Source organism: Hypomesus transpacificus, chromosome 22 (assembly GCF_021917145.1).
Source record: "Hypomesus transpacificus isolate Combined female chromosome 22, fHypTra1, whole genome shotgun sequence".
In the NCBI taxonomy this organism is placed as follows: domain Eukaryota; kingdom Metazoa; phylum Chordata; class Actinopteri; order Osmeriformes; family Osmeridae; genus Hypomesus; species Hypomesus transpacificus.
Window position 1 is genome coordinate 13,777,057 of NC_061081.1, and position 17,363 is coordinate 13,794,419.

The 17,363-nt window shown below is 48.7% G+C and overlaps 1 protein-coding gene across 1 annotated transcript; it reads right to left on the bottom strand.

Moving 5' to 3' along the window:
• Positions 1 to 4,326: 4,326 nt before the first annotated feature.
• On the bottom strand, positions 4,327 to 17,002 carry LOC124484350 (palmitoyltransferase ZDHHC8B-like). The gene is made up of 10 exons (XM_047045236.1): positions 16,687 to 17,002; positions 10,146 to 10,267; positions 9,869 to 10,026; positions 8,084 to 8,256; positions 7,752 to 7,854; positions 7,358 to 7,449; positions 6,909 to 7,038; positions 6,477 to 6,594; positions 5,898 to 6,010; positions 4,327 to 5,788 (listed from the first exon to the last, which is right to left on the bottom strand). The coding sequence occupies exons 1-10, from the start codon at positions 16,788 to 16,790 to the stop codon at positions 4,505 to 4,507; spliced, it is 2,397 nt and encodes a 798-aa protein (XP_046901192.1). The 5' UTR covers positions 16,791 to 17,002; the 3' UTR covers positions 4,327 to 4,504.
• Positions 17,003 to 17,363: the final 361 nt, after the last annotated feature.

Consider the following 17,363-nt stretch of genomic DNA (forward strand, 5'->3'; position numbering starts at 1 on the left):
GGTATATTTAATGATCATCTGTTGAAACGGATGGTTCTTCTGGCATGCTCAGCACAGCATTCCTCTTCATGCACTCATTCCCACGGATTCTCATCTCGCAGAAAACAAAGTCAAAGCCTCCCTTTCATCCCCACTAAATCCCACCCCCGCCCACTGTCGTGAATCTGGGATGAAGCTCTGCTAATTCATTAGGAGAGTTAACACACAGGGCCCAGAGGCATGAAAAAACATTGCTAATAGCCAGAAAAAGGGCAGAAGATAATATCTTGAGACAACCCAGACCGGAAACGAGTATTCCGCCCAAGGGATACAGCCAGGAAAGGTCAGCATTCAACCACATTATGGGTCCAGCAGGCCATATTGATTGATTAAGCCGATAAAGTACATTAGTTAAAAGAAATGTGTATCGAATGTGTTGTCAGCAGAGCCAGAGAACAGGAGAGTAGAGACCTAAACCTGACCTGGAGCAGAGGCAGGGCAGAATGAGGCAGGGCAGAGTGAAGCAGGGCTGAGGCAGGAGAGAGTGAGGCAGGGCATAGAGAAGAGGTAAGGGACACAGAAAGGGAGACAGAGAGAGAGAGAAATAGAGAGAGGGGAAGAGGGAGAGAGAGAGAGAGAGAGAGCGAGAGAGAGGAGAGAGAGAGAGAGAGAGAGAGAGAGAGAGAGAGAGAGAGAGAGAGGGAGAGAGAGAGGAGAGAGGAGAGGAGAGAGAAAAAGAGAGAAAGGGGAAGAGTGAAAGAGAGGCAGACATCCTGGGACTTCAAACCTTTACCTCTGATTACTAATGATGCTTCTCTCTGTGGTACTCCAACACCTGCTGCAACTGTTAATCAGGAAAATCTACAGAAAACCACAGTTCTGCTAGAGCAATGTGACAAGAGGACCAGGAATAGGTTTCTAAAGTTCGACAGTTGCAAGTTCAATGGATTTCTATGGCCTGCCTGCCTGCCTGCCTGCCTGCCTGCCTGCCTGCCTGCCTGCCTGCCTGCCTGCCTGCCTGCCTGCCTGTTTATCCTCTCCATCTGTCCGTCTGCCAACCTGCCTGTCACCTTCTGGTACATAAACAGCTGAAAGACAAACCGGATGAAAACACGAGCTGAGATCAGAGGATGAGGAAGCTTTTACGAGGAGCTCGTCAGAAGCAGAAGGGTCCTGAGGGGACGAGAAAAATAAGTCTCTGTAAAAAACACATCACTACGTTCCCCAAGAGCTCCGACACATCGCTGAGTCTGCCCTCAAAACGCACTGAGCTTTCAGCTTCCCACCTCAACTGCATTAAAGTAAGACCATGTTTCACTGTTGACTATCTGCATCCTTAAACAGAGATTTAAAGCTTGATGAGAGACAATACATGTGGAATATTAGATACTATAACATCATATTTATATTAGATTACAATCCGTCACTGATAACTGAGAATTTACTTTGGGATGACTGTAATTAAGTGAATTGAATTGAACTGACTTGATAAGAGAAACTGTTACATATCAGAGAGCTTTACTTTTGACTCTCAACTAACTGATGATCCCCTCTGCCACAGCCTCTTTACCATTCCACCCCGGGCTATGATGATAGCGAGGGAGAGGAACAGAAACAGACAGAGAGACAAAGACAGAGAGAGACAGAGACAGAGACAGAGAGAGAGAGAGAGAAAGAGAGAGAGAGAGAGAGACAGAGAGAGAGAGAGAGAGAGAGAGAGAGAGAGAGAGAGAGAGAGAGAGAGAGAGAGAGAGAGAGAGAGAGAGAGAGAGAGAGAGAGAAAGAGAGAGAACAAAAGAAAGAAAGAAAGAGAGAAAGAAAGAGAGAGAGAGAGTCAAAATCAAATCAAATCAAATTTATTTGTATAGCCCTTTTTACACGCAAGCATGTCACAGAGGGCTTCACATGCGCCCATAGAACTGCCCCTCAACCAACCTAAACCCTCAAGGAAGACAAGGAAAAACTCCCAGAAAAACTCCCACCGGGAGAAAAAATGGAAGAAACCTTGGGAGGAGCAATTCAGAGAGGGGGGGGGGGGGGGGGGGGGGGGAGAGAAGAAGGGAGATAGGAAAGTAGAGGGAGAGCAAAACAGTACGATCATCCATTACTAAGTGGGCCATTGCTACGAAAAACATACATCTCACACATGAAATGAACATTTTGTCAAGAGCTTTTAAAGCCGTTCCATCGTCGCCGTTCACATCGCTGCCATGTCATCATTTTGATGTTGCAGATGAAGAGATGAAGGAGTCGTGTGTAAGATGTGATCACACACAGTATGGGAGTAAGTTCAGCGCTGTCAAACGACACAGGAGGTGAAGAAAGGGCTAGAAAGATTGGAGGAAAGAAATAGACAGACTTCTTCCTGTGTGAACTTACCTGTTGACTGTAGTTCAGATGATACTTCAGCTAACGCCAATGCCACACAAATGAGAGAGAAGTTAAGGGGGAGAGAGAGCAAGACAGAGAGATAAAGAGAGAGGGGTGGAGAGATAAAGAGGGAGACATAAAGAGGGACAGATAAATAGAGAGAGGTAGAGAGATAAAGAGAGAGCTAAAGAGAGAGAGGGCAAGAGAGAGATAAAGAGAGACAGGTGGAGAGATAAAGAGAGAGATAAAGAGAGAGAGGTAGAGAGAGAGAAAAAGAGAGAGAGAGGTAGAGAGAGAGAGATAGAGAGAGATAAAGAGAGAGAGATAGAGAGAGGCAGAGAGATAAAGAGAGAGCTAAAGAGAGAGAGGTAGAGAGAGAGATAAAGAGAGAGAGGTAGAGAGAGAGATAGAGAGAGAGGTAGAGAGATAAAGAGAGAGAGAGCGATAAAGAGAGACAGGTGGAGAGATAAAGAGAGAGATAAAGAGAGAGAGGTAGAGAGAGAGAAAAAGAGAGAGAGAGGTAGAGAGAGAGAGATAGAGAGAGATAAAGAGAGAGCTAAAGAGAGAGAGGGCAAGAGAGAGATAAAGAGAGACAGGTGGAGAGATAAAGAGAGAGATAAAGAGAGAGAGGTAGAGAGAGAGAAAAAGAGAGAGAGAGGTAGAGAGAGAGAGATAGAGAGAGATAAAGAGAGAGAGATAGAGAGAGGCAGAGAGATAAAGAGAGAGCTAAAGAGAGAGAGGTAGAGAGAGAGATAAAGAGAGAGAGGTAGAGAGAGAGATAGAGAGAGAGGTAGAGAGATAAAGAGAGAGAGAGCGATAAAGAGAGAGAGGTTGAGAGATAAAAAGTGTGAGAGAGAGAGAGAGATAAAGAGTGAGAGAGATAGAGGTAGAGAGAGAGGTAGAGAGAGAGAGGTAGAGAGAGAGAGGTAGAGGTAGAGAGAGAGAGGTAGAGAGATAAAGAGAGAGCGATAAAGAAACGTACAAAGGTATCCCTGCCTTTGTAACTTGAACAAGGCTGTATGAAACCCAGCAAGCTACTCATTCCTCTGCTGTGACTGAACCCAGGTAACCTGCTACTGATACATAGTGTACCCTCCACTCCAAGACATCTCTCCAACCCTGACTACGTCTGTGGCTATGGCAACCATCTCCAGCCTTCAGCCCTTCCACTAAACCTAGCAGTATCCCTCACTATGTTTGGATTCATTAACTAGCAACTCTCAGAAACATCACACACTCAATAAATATTTTAAATGTTCATATCAAGTGAGCTAGGGATGGTATTTGAACACAGAAGCTTATTTTTTGTGGCATCTCCCGATAACGACCATTAGAAGGTGGTATTCCCACTCCATTTGCGTGTAATCTCTTCAGGTAGTGGATTCTGGTGCTCTGGTGTTTGTGATGATGTCAACGCGTCATTGAGGAGAGAAACACCATGCAGAAGCATTGTTTTATGACATAAACCGTTCTGAAACCAGGAACAAAATACTTTATTTACTCAAATGACTATAAAACGTAGCTAAAACAGGACTTTCCCATGAACAAATCAAACATGGTTTCAAATATTAAGCATAGTAAAAAGGAGAGAACAAAACAAACAATAAATCATCTCCACCGTCCTAAAACTTTGACTGAGTTGACTGATTCCCCTCGCTACACGAGGAGGCACGACTGTCCTGAGAATCGTCCGTATGGATGAAGATGGACGAGGTGACTGTTACACTCATCCCTTATTCATAGGGTATCTGTCATAAAAGAGGTACAAGTGCAAAAAAACAAAACAAACAATAGAAACAGGCTCCCTTAAACAAACAAACAATAGAAACAGGCTCCCTTAAACAAACAAACAATAGAAACAGGCTCCCTTAAACAAACAAACAATAGAAACAGGCTCCCTTAAACAAACAAACAATAGAAACAGGCTCCCTTAAACAAACAAACAATAGAAACAGGCTCCCTTAAACAAACAAACAATAGAAACAGGCTCCCTTAAACAAACAAACAATAGAAACAGGCTCCCTTAAACAAACAAACAATAGAAACAGGCTCCCTTAACTGCATATCGATGTCCTCCCATGCACACACTGTTGGGACCTGCAGTGCCGGGCGATGCATAGCTCTGAACGCCTCCACCAACCCTGCCGTGGGCAAGCTACTTCGACAGCCCCAGAGGAGGTGCAGGACCCTTGGCCTCCTGGGAGTGAGTGAGAGAGGGGCGCTTGGAGGAGGAGGTGAAGGTGTAGGCGTGGGAGGATGAGGCGGTGGAGATGGGGATGCGAGGCAGGGTGGAGGCGGAGGGCGGGGGCAGGGGCTCGGGGCAGTAGGCTTGCGAGCCGTAGCGGTTCTTGCCGTGTAGGCTGGAGGTGCTACTGCTCTGCAGGGCGGAGCAGGCCACCCTGGGGCCGCGCGGCAGGGAGGAAGTCGACGAGCTGGCGAGCGGCGACGCCCTCCCCACCCCGTAACCCAGGATACCCGTGCTCATCAGGAACTCCCGAGACCCGTACGCCGGAGGGGTGGGGCCTCGCGCCCCCGGAGGGCGCACGCCGTCCGCCAGCAGGCTGCGTCGGCTGGGGACGTCGTAGACGCCCGTGTCGGGGCCGTGGAGGGCGTGGGAGCGGGCCTGCAGGCGCAAGGCGCTCTCCCTCTCCTCCTGCTCACGACGCCCCTGGATGGACGCCATGATGCTCTTGGAGAGGTTGTCGTAGCGCACGATGGGGGTGTCCGGAGGGGGGAGATCGCGAGAGGTGAGTCCGTGAAAGGAGGGAGAGGGGTCTCTGGAGGAGAAGGCTTTGAGGGAAGGAGAGGAGTCTCTGGAGGAGAGGGCTTTGAAGGAGGGAGAGGGGTCTCTAGAAGAGAAGGCTTTGAGGGAGGGAGAGGGGTCTCTGGATGTTAGGCCCTTAAGCGAGGGTGAGTGATCCCTGGGCTGTGGAGACTGTCTGCTGACTCCCATGTAGACTGCTCCGTAGGCGTGGGAGGGGGGGTGCTGCAGCACGGACGTGTCCGACACCAGGGTCATGTAGTGGGAGTGGTAGCCCCCCAGCGGAACCCCCCTCTGGCCCAGGACATGGGCCTCTCCCGGGGCTACGAGGCTGTCGTAGGAGAGGCTGCTGGAACGGCCAGCCAGCGCGCCGGAGGGGGGGAACGCGCCCGCCGCGGGGGGGCTGGAGACCAGGACGTCAGCACGCCCGCCCGCCTGCTGGGGTTTGTTGCCGTGGCGATGGGCGTGCTTAAGGGTGAGGGAGCGGGAGTTGAGGGTGAGGGAGTTGAGCTGCAGGGGGCTGGTGGTGGTGGCGGTGGGGTAGTGGTGTGAGGCTGGCGGGCGGGGCTGGGAGGGCGAGGAGGCCCTGCGATGCTGGCCGGGGGGGCCGGGGGGCCCCAGGTGGGGGGACGCGTCCTGGACTTTCACGCAGGCCTCGGCCGCCGCCGCTTTGGCGATCTGGGGACGCAAACACACAAGGACTCTGTCAGAGTCTGAGGTTAGCTCCAGGGCTGTGGATGATGACACGTGTGTGACGAGGGTGAGGCGGCCGGGGGAGGGGGCAGACCTGGTCCCCCAGAGAGGGCGACGGGCCCCTGGAGGAGTTCTCCATGACGGGCATCAGCTGCTGGACGGTCGGGGTGGACAGAGGGATCACTGCTTTGGAGTGGACCCCACTCTCTGAAACACACAGTTAGAAAAAAGGATTCGAACTTAGCATTTTCTGATCCTTGATGCTCAGCTACACTTTCTGTCCTGTAATATGAGTGTGTATGTGCTTCATATGTGTTTGTGTAATGACAGCCTGAATTATTTCCTAAACAGCCCCTAATAAAAGATCAAACAACAGTTGAGTAAAATTCCTGGTGTCACCAGCAGGGGGCAGCACTGTGTGTCTGTTTTTACAAAGCCACAAGACCTCCTGTTGCATCAGAGTGGTCTGAACGACACAGATTAAACCAGCGACCCTGTATCCTCCAGTGCTGGCTCTGTCTTCAGGTACTCAGGATACTATTCAAAGCTCCTAGGTCTAAAGTGTTCCCCTCTGCTACATCGATGCACACCCATCGGGACACACTGCAGCAGTAGCCAAGCGCCGCTCCGTATAGTGGTCGTTAGGGTAAAGGTGGTTGTCGCGGCGACCTACCCTCCAGCGCGGCCAAGTGGCTCTTCAGCATGTTGGGGTCGGGTTTGGGGGGCAGTGGGGGCGGCGGCGTGGGGGTCACGTGCTTGGCGTCGGGCTCGTCCGGGGAAACGTCCGAACACTGGGCGAGGGGGAGGAGACGTCAGGCGTGGGATGGTGACGTGTGTGTGGATGTGTGTGGATGTGAAGTCCTGCGCATGTGTGTGTGTGTATATATGTTTACATTACATTTACATTTAGTCATTTTGCAGACGTTCTTATCCAGAGCGACTTACAGTCATTACAGGGACATTCCCCCCAAGGCAAGTAGGGTGGTAATCAAACCGACAACCTTCTGATTAATAGCCCAAGTCCCTAACCGCTCAGCCATATATGCATGTGTGTATGTGTGTGTGTGTGTGTGTGGGACTAGCAGAGTATCTGGGCCTGGGTCACCTTGTCGTGGGTGTCGTGACTGTTCACCCCGTTGTCCCTGGCCTTCACCAGGGCATGCCTGCTGGTCTCAGGCCGCAGGAAGGGAGGCTGGACCCGGACTGACGTCCTCCTGACCACTCTGGCAGCGTACCTGCAGAGAGCAGAGCAGAGCTGTAACAAGCAGGGCTGCTTTTCCCAAAAGCGTCATAGCTAAAGTGTCTCTTGAAAATTCGTAGCTGTTGAAAGATCGTAGATTAGCCTACTCCTTACGAGCATGTTCTGGAAATGCACATAAGAAATAACGATGGTTTAGTTATTTTACTCGTAGAAAGCTACGATCCATCGTTATCGGGAAACGCAGCCCAAGGCTGTAATCACACAGGCTGGTCACACTGGAGAGACCAGAGCAGACCAGAGCTGTGACAGCTATGACAGCCTTTCTAGATGTTTAAGCGGGTCTATAAGATCACCTGGGAGACATGGGGCTGCATATAAGGTACTCCAGGTTGCCGCAGCAACCCCGTGTGAAAGGATTGACACCTCCTTGGAACTTGCCGGTAACCTGCAGAGAAAAAGATGAACAGAAACAATTTAAGCTGCTTCTCATATTGTAACTACTAATGTTCAGAAAGGTTTGTGAAGAAAACGAATTTGAAAACAAAGAATATTCAAACACTTTATAAAGAAAACAGTTTGAAAACTGTTTGTAAACTATAGTTCAAAAATGGTTTATAAAATAATCCTATTTAAAAATCACTTTACAAACATGAAAAATATAGAAATATCTTACTTTAAAATGAATAAAACTACAATATTTAAAACAGTTTATAACGACAGTTGACACGGTTTCTCTGTGTGTCTGACCTGTTCGTTGGTGGTGCGCCCCCTAGAGACCAGGTAGAGGTGGAACCCAGTGAGACCCAGAACAGGGAGGAAGAACAGGCCACACACACTCATGGCCACCAGACTGAGCACGCTGTCAAGGAGGTTTGTACACACACTCACACACACACACACATATTCACACACGCATGCACACACACATATACATATACATTACTCATACACACGCATGCGCACACACACACATACATATACTCACACGCATATACTCACACACACAGACTCCCTCCCTCTCTCACACACACACACACACACACACACACACACTCACACACGGTGTGTGAAGAGGATACGTGACGGTGCAGTGCAGCTTCCACAGGTCGTCCTGGTGATGGAGGACGTACAGGAGGCCGAAGGTGAACACGCCCACCATGTGCAGCGTCAGCGACAGCAGGAACAGGAAGAAGTAGCGGTAGTTCCGCCTCCCGATGCAGTTGTTCACCCAGGGACAGTGGTGGTCGAAGTCCTGCAGGAAGCAGGAAGTGGGGGAAAGGAAGTAGAAAACACTCTAGGATTCCAGCGAGGAATGATACAATGGTATAGTCAGTGTACTGTACATATTTACATGTTTTTTACACATCATATTCATGTTATAGTAATATAAATACAGCACTGTGCAAAATATTTAAGTTGAGAAAAATGCTTTAAGAAATACTGAAATGAAACTAAACCTAAATATATAATATATATTAAATATATAATATAAGAAAATATTCTTGTCTTTAATCTTGGCTGCTTAAGACATTTTCACAATACTGTATGTTTATGTTTATGCACAAACACATACACCATGTATAGTATACTGTACATATATATATATATATTGTATATGATAAGCATGTACATACACAGTATCAAAGTATTAATGCATGGCATGTGATGAAGAGAAATCATAATTTACGAGTAACATTCACGAGAGCACCATGGTAGTTCTGCAGGATGAGACAGAGAGCACCATGGTAGTTCTGCACTATGAGACAGAGAGCACCATGGTAGTTCTGCAGGATGAGACAGAGAGCACCATGGTAGTTCTGCACTATGAGACAGAGAGCACCATGGTAGTTCTGCACTATGAGACAGAGAGCACCATGGTAGTTCTGCAGGATGAGACAGAGAGCACCATGGTAGTTCTGCACTATGAGACAGAGAGCACCATGGTAGTTCTACAGGATGAGACAGAGAGTTGCAGAGGTGCTGTATGGAGGCACACACAGGGGCCAGAGACCACAAAGGATCTGAGGATTAACCTGATTAATGTGATCTCCCTCCCTCCTCCCCACAGCAATCCCTCTCTGTTTACCCCCCTCCTCCCTCCCTCCTCCCCTTCCCTCCACCCCACATCCCCTCCCTCCCTCCTTCCCACAGCAATCCCTCTCTGTTTACCCCCCCTACCACCTCCCCCTCCCTCCTCCCCTCCCCTCCCCCCCTCACACAGCCCTCAGATACAGTACACTTACCCAACCTTAATCTTCCTTCTGCACCCCTCCCCCACCTCCTTCCCGCTTGTCGTCCCCCCCTTGCCTCCCCTCCACAGCCTCTCCACACCCCCCTCCCCTCTACCCTCTTTCCACGCTACCCCCTGTTGCCCTCAACCCCTCCCTCCCCTCTCTACACCTCGACCCACACTCATCCTCCCCCTTCCCCCTTCCCCTCTCTCCTCATCCCCCACCCTCCCCCCTCTCCACCCCGACCCTCACTCCTTCTCCACCTCCCCCCTCTCTCCTCCAGCCCTCCCCCCCTCCCCCCCTCACCTCCACACAGTGGTCACACACGCCCCCCTCACCTCCACACAGTGGTCACACACGCCCCTCACCTCCACACAGTGGTCACACCCCTCCCCCCTCACCTCCACACAGTGGTCACACACACCCCTCCCCCCTCACCTCCACACAGTGGTCACACCCGCCCCCTCACCTCCACACAGTGGTCACACACGCCCCTCACCTCCACACAGTGGTCACACCCCCTACCCCCTCACCTCCACACAGTGGTCACACACGCCCCTCACCTCCACACAGTGGTCACACCCCTCCCCCCTCACCTCCACACAGTGGTCACACACACCCCTCCCCCCTCACCTCCACACAGTGGTCACACACGCTGCAGTGGGAGCACCGCGGGGGGCGGTAGAAGTGGCAGGAAGAGCACCACTTCATGCGCACCTGCGCCCCCCTCACCTCCACGTTCTTGTAGAGCGGCGCGCGGAAGTCCTCGTCCTTGTCCTCGTCCTCGTTAGCTGAAACACAGAGACCCCCCCCCCCACGGACGGTCAACCACCAATCAGCAGGTGGTTCACCACCATCGGCAAACACACCCAAAAATCATCCCAGGTTTAACAAACAACGTTTCACCAACCCATTGGGAGCACTCCGGCGTCCATGAAGGTTGCCATGGTGAAGTTGGCCAGGACGAAGAGGAAGAGGGTGGCGCAGCATGGCGGCACTGACGGGGAGAGGGTGGCAGCCAACCACGGGCACCTGGGAGAGGGGCGGAGACATACAGCACTTTACCCTTAGGGCATCTGGGACAGGGGCGGAGACATACAGCACTTTACCCTCAGTCTCACACACACTGACACACCAGCACACTCAGTCTCACACACACTGACACACCAGCACACTCAGTCTCACACACACTGACACACCAGCACACTCAGTCTCACACACACTGACACACCAGCACATGCCATCCTTCCAGTGTAAACTGGAAGAGATTGACACAACACAAGCGTACCTTTGACATCCTAGTCCTCTGTAGATAGTCCGATGTGGCCTGGTTTTTAGTCTGGCTTTTAAAGGGCCATTATATGCCACTGTTACTTTACTACAGTAATTACAGTAGGTGTGTGACTCGGTAGATTCTGATTGAACATAATTGTATGTCAGAATAGTCTGGGATTATGTGTAACAATTAGGTTTATAGAGGTTAGAAGAGGACTGGATTATCCAGTCCAGTATTTGATTGAATGCCACACTAGGGCGGGTATGGTATAGAACATGTTACTGTGGACACACCTATTTGTTTCTCTCTCTCTCTCTTCTCTCTCTCTCTCTCATTCAGTCTCTTTCTCTCTTTCTGTCTCTCTCTCTCTCTTTCTGTCTGTCTTCTCCATCTTCCCCTGCCCAACTCTTTCTCATCCTTCCTCTCCGGGGTGGGGTGGGGGAGGGGTGGGGTGGGGGAGGGATCCCCTCCCAGAGGAATGCCTAGTAAAAACCATGCCAGCTGCAATCCCTATAATCCTCAGATTATAGAATCTGGATTACAGACCACTCCGGCCGGCAGTTGTTGTGGAATCCTTGCATCAGACACCGACCACACACACCCTGCAGCCAGCAGGTCCTCACACACGGCACACACACACAGTAGACTCCTTCCACAGCTGGAAGAAGTCCTCACTTGGTGACCGTCTCTGAAGACGTCTGAAAATAGTTCACCACCGTGTGGATGTAAATGAATTCAAAGTAATCTAATAACTGTGATGCGTGTGTGACGTTATGTAACAGACGTAGCCACGCTCCGTCACAACGAGGTGTCGTTCGCCACTCGCTGGGCTCGAACGCACCACCTCTGACTTGCCAAGCGTGACCACTACCAGCTACGCCAAAGAAAAGCTAGCTCTTCTCTGACGCGGGTGGCCTCTTACATACCTGAGGAGCGAGTTTCACGGTTCTCACTCCGTTACACGCGGTCACCTAAAAGCCGCTGTGAGTCTCGTTTTACACAGATGAAGGGGAGCCTGCTGTGTCGGCCGGTAAAGACTCGAGCAGGGGATTCATCTGCTGTTCTGACTGAGGCGTGACCGCTCAGGCGGCTCCGGGCTTCAGCTCGGCCACAGGTGCTGATCTGTGGGCATCTGGGAAGCCTGCTGGGATGCTGGCTGTAAAAAGGGCTGTACGAATTAAGTGTTGATATGATTTGACCGGGGCTGTGTTTGAAGTGTGCTTTTCCCGTCAAGACAGAGGTATCGCTGGTCCAGGCCTCTATGAACAGTGTGACAACATACTTGATAGTATTTAAAATGGGTGTAGCTAAGTGGTTAGAGCTTTTGATTTCAGATCAAGAGGTTGCCGGTTTAAATCCCCCTTTGCATGTCTGCTTACTAAACACAACATAACAGTGAAAGAAAAACCATCCTCTTTACAGAAACAGAATTCAAAGAAATACAACAATTTCCGAACGACCTTAGATGTTTTGGAAACATTCATGTGATATGGACATGCAATCTCTTGATCTGCACGGGCTCTAACCACTAAGCAGTACCTTACCCAGGTCAAACCTTATACTGGATATGGACCATCGTGCTGGCTATCCAGCCATGGAGGTCTGTGGTTCAGATCTCATAAGCTTCATCTCATCCCAGGAAGTGATGAGGGTGGGTCACATGGGAAACTCATAGGAAGAAGTGGTGTGTTGAAGTTTAGTTTGTCTTTTTTCCCACCCCTTAAATTCGCTAGTCAATGACACAACTTTTAACCCTCCTCAACCAACACTCTCAAACTAAACCATCTATCAATCCATTCATTAGCCGGCAACACATTCACACACATACTCTCGACTCAAACACACACACAAGCACAAACACACATGCTCTCACACACACACAAGCACAAACACACATACTCTCTCTCTGACACACACACAGACGAAGCAAATGAGCACAATATGGCGAGTATTATAAAATTGCGTCCTACATACGGGTATAGCCCCCCCCCCCCCCCTTCCCCTCCCCCCACCCAATCAAACTGAACCGTTGAGTGGGCAATGCTATAGACCAGATACAAACAGCCCCCATGCCCTGTCTGATTTCCTATCAGAGGGATTACTGTGGCTGGCCTAGAAGAGGCTATACTGTGGCTGGGCCGTTCGACACCATCTGGAGCACGGGAGAGAGAGGGAGAGTTCATTATGCTGCAGTGTGGCCAGACAAGCCCCCTGACTACGGCTAATGAAACTGCGGAGCGCTAGCTCTGTCTTAAATCACCCCGCGACGGTAAGCCGCTCTCCAATCTGCACGCTGCCCTGAGCTCCGCTCTCTTCTCCTGGTCCGGACTCGGGACCCTGGCCGCTTTGAGGTCGTCTGCTGGGTGACTGGCTTGCCCAGAGGGGGGAGGAGAGAGGCTGACATGTTGAATGGAGAGCGATCGTAATCTTGACTGTCAGCGTTCTTTTTATCCAATAAATCTCGATTGTCTCTCGGGGGCAGGAGGGAACTTTTTGAGGCAGGAGATTAAAGATTAACTTGGAGAATGGACATGGCGGAGGTCAGCCATCGCATGCGTACGCGGCAAAGACAGAGGAATATGGGAGGATATGATGTGGTTTATCTGGGTGCTATTATAAAAGAACTGTTGATTTGGGTGAGGAGAAGAAGTCTATAAATACTGTGCCTGATGCACTGAGAGTGAGGCTGGTTAGACTGAACTGTATCAGTCAGTCTCTTGATATCCAGTCAGGAAACCTGTTTTAGGTCAACCGGGCCCCGTTACAGTAACTGTTTCTCAAACGAGAAATACCTTGACAAGGACGAATTCTTTCCCTTGGTCAGTGAGAGAGGTTTCCTAGGTATTAATAGTTTCTTCCTGTTCTTGCGGCATGTTTTTCAATAACGTCACTTAAAGACGTAATTACAGTAACATAACATAATTGGCTTTAAGAACTCCCATCTATAGAGGTTCTATGTCTGGTCTTGGTTAACAGTGAGCTGGGATAACACTGTGGGAGAAAAGAGCAACAGAGAGGCTTGTTACTGTGAAAACAAAGGCAGGAAGCTTCTGCACAGTCAGAAATTTGACTTGTTTGTCTGAAGTTTGGCCCTTTGCCAGCTTGACCGCAGATTGCAGCATGAACATGTGAGGATGAACAAACACACACACACAGACACACACACTGTGTCAGTATTCCAGGGATGTTCTAGTCAGGTTAGTGCACCAGGGGGCCGGCTGTGGGGAGGGCTCTGCTCTGGGCTTGTTGGCAGGTATGCCGGCTGGAAAAGAGCTCTCAGTCAGAGCAGGTTCTCAGAGAGCCTGTCTGGTCTTCCCTCTGCAGCAACTCTCTCTGAAGCAGGCTGGGTATGGGGAGGGAACCAACGTCCTTTCTCTCCAATCATCCCTTGTCCTCATCCAACCCTTTTCTCCACTCATCCCTTGTCCTCATCCATCCCTTTTCTCCACTCATCCCTTGTCCTCATCCATCCCTTTTCTCCACTCATCCCTTGTCCTCATCCATCCCTTTTCTCCACTCATCCCTTGTCCTCATCCATCCCTTTTCTCCACTCATCCCTTGTCCTCATCCATCCCTTTTCTCCAATCATCCCTTGTCCTCATCCATCCCTTTTCTCCACTCATCCCTTGTCCTCATCCATCCCTTTTCTCCACTCATCCCTTGTCCTCATCCATCCCTTTTCTCCAATCATCCCTTGTCCTCATCCATCCCTTTTCTCCAATCATCCCTTGTCCTCATCCATCCCTTTTCTCCAATCATCCCTTGTCCTCATCCATCCCTTTTCTCCACTCATCTCTTATCCTCATCCGTCTCTTATCCTCATGCATCCCTTCTGCCCCATTGGCACCGTGAGACCTAGCACCTGTCCATTACAGCTTTTACCACAGGGAAAGTCAGTGGATGTGCTGATGCGGCAGTTAGATGCAGATACATCAGACTAGTCTGGTTCCCCGCCACCGAGGAAGCATCACGTCATTAGGAAAGGGCAGTGAGCTCAAGGCCATAATTACTCTCCAGTTAATGGAATTCAGCTTCCTGCTTAATAAACGAGCTGGGCCGTCAGCCTCCACACTTCCTGTGAGAGACGGTCATCAAATAGAGAGCTGAATCTTCTTCTGCGCTTTACCCAAGCTTGACTTCATCTGGGTCAGGGAGAATTCAGATTGTGGAATCGATCGCGTTTTCGGCAGTTAGTTAAATATGTTCACATCCGAATGGAGGAACGGGAGTTTAGGTGGATGTCGACTGTTCTAGAAGTTGTCTTGTTTAGCCTCATCAGTCCTGGCAGGGTCGCTCACCACACATGACACTACTAAAACACAGCCGTTGGATCAACCAAGCACAGGAGGAGCTAATGCCAGATTAGCATTTAGAAAGGCACCCTATACCAATACGCCAAGATACCCTGGGATTATCTTCTGGATCGGATGAAATTAGCAGTGAAACGATACACTTACAGCTGTTATGCTTGCACTAGATACAAATGCTGCCAAGAAAGGATAATACAAAGACAATAATCTTACTATCATCTTTGAATAGCTGTCTTAACCAAAACAGACACTTGGAAACATGTCTTTACTGCTTCATTGTAGAGAGAGAGAGAGCACACATAGTCTTTCTAATCATCATCACTTGCTCATGAACAAATAGCTCAAATGAAAAGTCATATTTGACACGCAACGCCCCAGAACCAGAAGGAAAAGGTGCCTTAACTACTGGTTCATTCTACCTGTGGACTATTCCTGCCATAAGACAGCCATTTAAATCCCTTCTGGTCTTTGAATACCATATCATATCACAACAACAGGAAAGGAAGGGTGTGAACAATTCTCTCTCCAAGCTTTCTGACATGCACAACGGTTAATCCATGTCAGTAGGAAGTGAGAGCCTTCTGAATAAATCCACAGTTTACTGTAGCCGGCAGGGCTCAAGGCATAATGACCCACTTTTCAATTACCATATCAGATGAATGCTTTCAGATCATTCTGGAAATATTCACCATCTGTGAAACAATATGATGAGGCCTTGTGGATAGTACAGATAGATATTGATAAGATGTTAACAGGTTGTATGGGGGGGGGGGGGGGGGGGGGGGGGGGGGGAGAAAACAGACACTTAACATTAAATGCATTTTTATCATTTTAAATACTAAAGATCACTGGGTGTAGCTCAGTGGCAGAGAATTTGACTGTCACAGGTTTATATACCTCCCTGTACGTCGCTTTGGATGAAAGTGTGTTTAGAGCGGAGGGGAAACTGTTGAACTGTTCAAACGGTTGAAGACACAGGCTGCAGAGGTCCGAGGTGGGAAAGCTTAGTGCAGCCCTCCTGGTAACTCAACTCACGCAAACACTTGATTTAGGGACGAGATGCTTCTTTTAGCAAACCGTGATTCACATCCTAAGATAAGGGTTGGTTTTATAGTTAAGTTGATATGATAGTGAGCGGTTAAGTTATGATGGTGACATTGTTTCTCTCTGGGACAGATTCGAAACTGAATGATTAGAAAATGCAAGTGACCGTATTTTCAAAATGTAACTCTGGCTGACATCTAGGAAATAGGCTTGAATAAGCTCCAAGCATCATTGCCATCACCCTATGAGAAGGGATTTAGAAATATATTGGGACATTATAAGCTATGTGAAAGATACAGATGGGAAGATGTTTGGGGTCAATAGCTCTCTTCATCTGGAACTAGGTCACGGCCAGGTAATATCCACTGGGCTCCTTCACATTTATGTCTTGATGTCAGACTATTTTAGTTCCGGTTTCAGAGACTGTTGGTAACCGATGTCAAACAAATCAAAAATAGTCTAAATATTTTTTTTTTTTACAAAAATGAATACAATGTAATAACGAAATAGCCTACATATTTCTGGATCCGTGTAATGTTCCACGTGTTCTGGTGCACAAACTCTTCTGACACAGAGATAATATGACTCCAGACCAGGCCATACCGTATTTATAATACTTTTACAGAATATTCTGGACAGTATGAAAGCAGAGGTTAGAATTCTACGCTTTCAATAGCCTACTGTCTGTTAAAGATTGCATTATGTCTTCGTTTTCTGCCGTTGCTCGCGTGAACTTCATAGATTTATTTTAGGATAGTTTACAGGATACAGTGAGGATAAAGTTTCATCGTTATTACCGTGAGACGTGTTGGTAAACTTACGTAAAAACGAAGAATAGACAGGTGGAGCCGACTAGGAGACAGGCAGCGGTGGACACCGGAATAAATGCGCTCGGTTTAAATCTGTGACCGCCGCTGGTGGGCATTATGTTATGTCCACATTCATCTGAAAATTATTCCAACAAAAACGATACCAAAGATCCGATCATAAATGCTCCTCTATGGGTGTTCCGGCTTCCCTCCATGGCCCAGAAATCAAATGCAAACGAAGGCATCACTAAAAGTCGAGCAGCCTTAACTGTTCCCGCAGTGTCTTCTGTATCCCCTGCGATCCGACCCGACCATCAGGTCTCGAGGCGCTCCGATCACGGCTTTGATTGAGCTTATAAGGTGGGGCTTCAGTCCACGGGACGAATGACGTGAAGTAGGTTACGCTTCAAATGCCGCTGATCTTGATTTAAGCATGGTTATGATGATCATGGTATAAAAGTAGATTTATTTCAATGCATTTAAATTATTATTATTTTTTATAATAGTTTTTAACTATTTAAGGCCTACAGCTTAGCTTTTGCCTATAGCTACTAGGGGTGGGTCTTTTGGTAACTCACGATTCGATTCTTGGGGTCAAAAATCGATTAAAAATCGATTCACGAAAAAAGAAAATATATATACTATACATTTGTGAATTGATGTGAATCGCTAGAAGACTGAATCATGAA

What these genes read in the sequence shown, in the direction of transcription:
- LOC124484350 (XM_047045236.1), bottom strand. Translation starts at nt 16,790, where the DNA reads ATGCCCACCAGCGGCGGTCACAGATTTAAACCGAGCGCATTTATTCCG. An exon ending in TGTCTATTCTTCGTTTTTAC is followed by an intron (nt 10,268 to 16,686) that starts GTAAGTTTACCA and finishes CCCCTCTCCCAG; the next exon opens with GTGCCCGTGGTTGGCTGCCA. An exon ending in AAGCTGCACTGCACCGTCAC is followed by an intron (nt 7,855 to 8,083) that starts GTATCCTCTTCA and finishes CAGCGTGCTCAG; the next exon opens with TCTGGTGGCCATGAGTGTGT.